Here is a 3,790-nt window from a genome sequence, read left to right on the forward strand (position 1 = left end):
GCTCCTGTGGGACACTCCATCTGCCCCACCATCGCAGCATTCACAAGCCATGCTGGTACCTCAAGGTATGTAGAAAAAACATTTAAAGCTGTGTCCGTGGCTGAATCGCTGATTCTCTAAATCGGCATCGAATTTTCAGATTTTGATTCAGCTGAATTAAATTGGGATAGTGATCCGAATCATTGTCCCTGATTCAGGCCAAATCCGAATCGAATACGGCCCATTTTGCACACCCCCTACTAGTGATCCCTGTAGCCCTGTGGCATGAGACCAGAGTAGGAAGATAGATTAAACAGAGAGTGAAACTCATTTCATTGTTTCTCCTTCCACGAACAAACCTGTCTGTATAAGATATCAGCCTGCCCCATATGAAACAGCTGGCTGGGGAACAGGAGCCATTTCCTAAATCTGCAAGAGTTCATTCATTTTTCTTGAACCCTTTTGTATCCTTGTTAGGTTTCTGAAAAGCTCTTCCCTCCTCCCACTTTTTTTTTTTATGCATCTTTGGCCTTTATTCAAGAGAAATTAGAGAGCCAAGGAGAAAGGAAATGAGATTTTCTGCAGGGTTCAGCAGCAATGTCCAGTCATCCACCCATGAGGTGTTGTGATGTGAGAAATACTCTTCCCTGCCAGTGTTAGCAGTGCTGCCTTTGCAGCACTGCTAGTTTGCTGGCCAGGTGTCAGTGGAGTTATATAGGGCATAAATCAGCTCCAAATAGGTATCAAAATCCAAACCTAGTTCCCTTGTATTTCTGAACTCCAGCAGCCAGGTTGGCCTATATTAATGGCCTATTAAGGGATGGTCTAAATGATTTGTAGCTGAACTTCCTTCCAAGAGTGACCTGCTTCCTGCAGTGTCCTTTTGAAATGAAACATGCTGACACCAAATGACTCATAGGGCTAGGAATAGCTCTACCAAGGATGGCACCTTCACTTCTAGGGCAGGCTTCCAAATACACCACCTCCCCGCTCCATGTCCAGCCAGCAACTCCTGTGCCTCAGATAACTGGTATTTTTAAATTACCAGCACCCCCTGTTCCCCCCTTATGCCAGAAAACGGGGCTTTTACTGTACCATGTAGTAGCAATGTGTAGTAACCCTTGTGAAAGAAGCTTGATGGTTCTCAGTCCATTTTTAATTGGACAAATGTCCACACAACACTTGACATAATTAGCACAGGCACTGAGCACTGACCAGAGCAGGGAGATAATTGCATGCACAAAAGCAGACTGGTAAATGACTGGTTAGGCTGCAGTACTGCAGTGAAGGACCTGGGGGTTACAGTGGACCATAAGTTAAACATGAGCCAACAGTGTGCTCTTGTTCCAGAATAAATAAAGCCAACAGCATCCTGGATTACGTCAACAGGAGTGTCTTGCAAATCAGCGGAAGCAATTCTTGCACTTGATTCAGCACTGGTGAAGCTTCACCTGGAGTATTATGTCCAGGTTGGGCCCCACATTTCAAGAACGATGTAGACAGTTTGACTCCAGAAAGAGTCCAGTGCAAAGCAGTAAAAATGATTAAGGGCCTAGGAAGCATGACTTATTAAGAAAGGCTGAAAGAACTAAGACTATTTAAATAAAACCAAGGGGATCTGATAAGTCTTCACATACCTGAAGGGTGACTGTAAAGAAGATGGAGACAAACTCTTCTTTCTTCAGGCTTAGCATGACACAGACTACATTGATTATTCTAGAGAAATTTATAATCTACATCTGTCCCTTGTTAAAAGGCAAGGCTTCCTATTTTCCAAAATCCTGCATAGAACCTTGTGATGTATAACAGTCTTACATAGTCTTATGCTCGGGCATAAGATTCCTACCATTTTTTGCCACACTTGTGGATTTTGCATCCTGAAAGAGTGGGGCTGAGAAATGCTAGTGACAGCTAGGCCTTTCACTCCAGTACTTTGCTTCAGTGCAATTATAAGCAGTGCTGTAGCAACAAAATTTGGTGCCTGGGGCAAAGCCCACAGCAGCAGCCTGCCCTTACCCTGCACACAGATTGGTGGGGGGTGCACACAATGGCAGGAGCCCCCCCAGACAAGCTACCTAGGCTCAGATTGCCCAGCCAGGGCCCCCATTCACTCCAGCCCCTGCTTCTGCCTGACTCCCTCACCACTGGGGCCTTTATCTGCCCCCCCTTCACAGAATCAACTGATACCTGACTGCCGTCCTGGGTGACCAGTGATCACATGCCAGGCCGTGATCCTGGCTGTATGCATGCCTCTGCTGCAGCTGCCTGCAGTCCTACTGGCTGCCCCACGTTTGGTGGGGGGCTGAGCTCCATTAGCCCTGGCCTTCCGCCACCTAGCTGCCCTTCTTCTATCCCCGTGCCCCCCAAATGAGCTTGCTGCTCTGCCCCACACCCCATCCCAGCTGTATAGCACCTGTTGGTGCCCCTTTGCTTTGGCACTTGCCTTCCCCCCCCACCCCTCCCTTTTGCTACAGCACTGATTACAAGTATAGAGCAGAGAGAATTCCCTGGTCACAGAGTCCACTCCATTGCTGTCACAAGTACCTACATTAGATAACCCCACTCACACTGATCAAGCTTGATCTTAAAAAGTAATTTGGTAAAGAATAGGGGTAGTTTGCCAGGTGTTACTGGGTTGCCTCCTAAATCACCCCTTCTAACCCCAACACAAATACGAGGCACAAAAACAGAAAAACACAAACACCCTATAATGCTATATGAAAGCTGAGGAAAGCACCCTGTAGTCTTTCAGTCCCCAGTGCCTGGGACAGCCCACTGCCTTAAACATTTGGATTTAGGGTGATGTATTAAACAAACAAACAAACAAACCTCTGATTGATATTTTCTCCAAATTGGAAAATGCATGTGATCAGTATTTTGCCCTGCTGTTCAGCTTCCAGCAGAGGGCAGTGTAACACTTCCTGTTCCTGACCTAGACTGCACAAACCATTTCATGGGAAAGCTGGTAACAAAGACAACTTTTGTCCTGTTGAAACTTTGGTTCATACTGGGCCCAACCAGCCTGTTATTCCTTGCTATACAGCATTGGGGCCAAAGCAGGGCTTATGTATTACTGCATTTCTTCCTTACCTTCTTTTGGTTGTTTCCGGTTCCTTAGCTCATCAGCATTGGATCATCTTATAACTATGGAAATGAAGACCAGGCAGAATTCCTCTGCGTCGTCTCCAGGGAGCTCAATAACTCTACCAATGGCATTGTCATAGAACCTAGTGAGAAGGCAAAGGTGAGGCACTGGAGAAAGTGCATGATCCACAGTTCCCCTGTGCCCAGGAAAAAACAACTTTCTCTCTAGCCCACATGATGACAAGAGGCCTGACATGAATTCTGTGCACACATTTGTTCATATCCTTCACCCCCGTCCTGAGATATCTGCAGTTTTGCCACATGATATTACAGCAAATCTAGTTTCATAGGTGGTAGGGTTGGAAGGGACCTGAGCAGATCATCAAGTCCAACCCCCTGCCATGGCAGGACAGAGCACTGGGGTCAAACGACCCCAGCAAGGTGTTCATCTAGCCTCCTCTTAAAGACTCCCAGGGTAGGAGCCAGCACCACTTCCCTTGGAAGTTGGTCCCAGATCCTAGCCGCCCTGACCATGAAGTAGCGCCTCCTGATGTCTAATCTGAATTTACCCTCTGTCAGCTTGTGACCGTTATTCCTAGTCACTCCTGGCAGTGCTCGGGGAAACAGGGACTCCCCCAATGCCTGCTGGTCCCCTCTGACTAGTTTGTAACAGCCCACTAGATCCCCCCTCAGCCTTCTCTTGTGGAGGCTGAACAGGTTCAGGTCC

General features: G+C 47.2%; 1 protein-coding gene across 1 annotated transcript in view; it reads left to right on the forward strand.

The window, feature by feature from the left end:
- The window catches only part of KCTD2 (potassium channel tetramerization domain containing 2), a gene marked incomplete at its 5' end in the record, with an annotated part of 15,936 nt that overhangs the window by 6,430 nt on the left and 5,716 nt on the right, over window positions 1–3,790 (forward strand). The window contains one exon of the mRNA XM_019515281.1: window positions 3,098–3,223. Within this exon, the coding sequence (XP_019370826.1) occupies window positions 3,098–3,223 (126 nt within the window). The remainder of the gene's footprint in view (window positions 1–3,097; window positions 3,224–3,790) is intronic.

The sequence above is a fragment of the Gavialis gangeticus genome, unplaced genomic scaffold (assembly GCF_001723915.1).
Source record: "Gavialis gangeticus isolate Ggan-Ray unplaced genomic scaffold, GavGan_comp1, whole genome shotgun sequence".
Classification (NCBI taxonomy): Eukaryota; Metazoa; Chordata; order Crocodylia; family Gavialidae; genus Gavialis; species Gavialis gangeticus.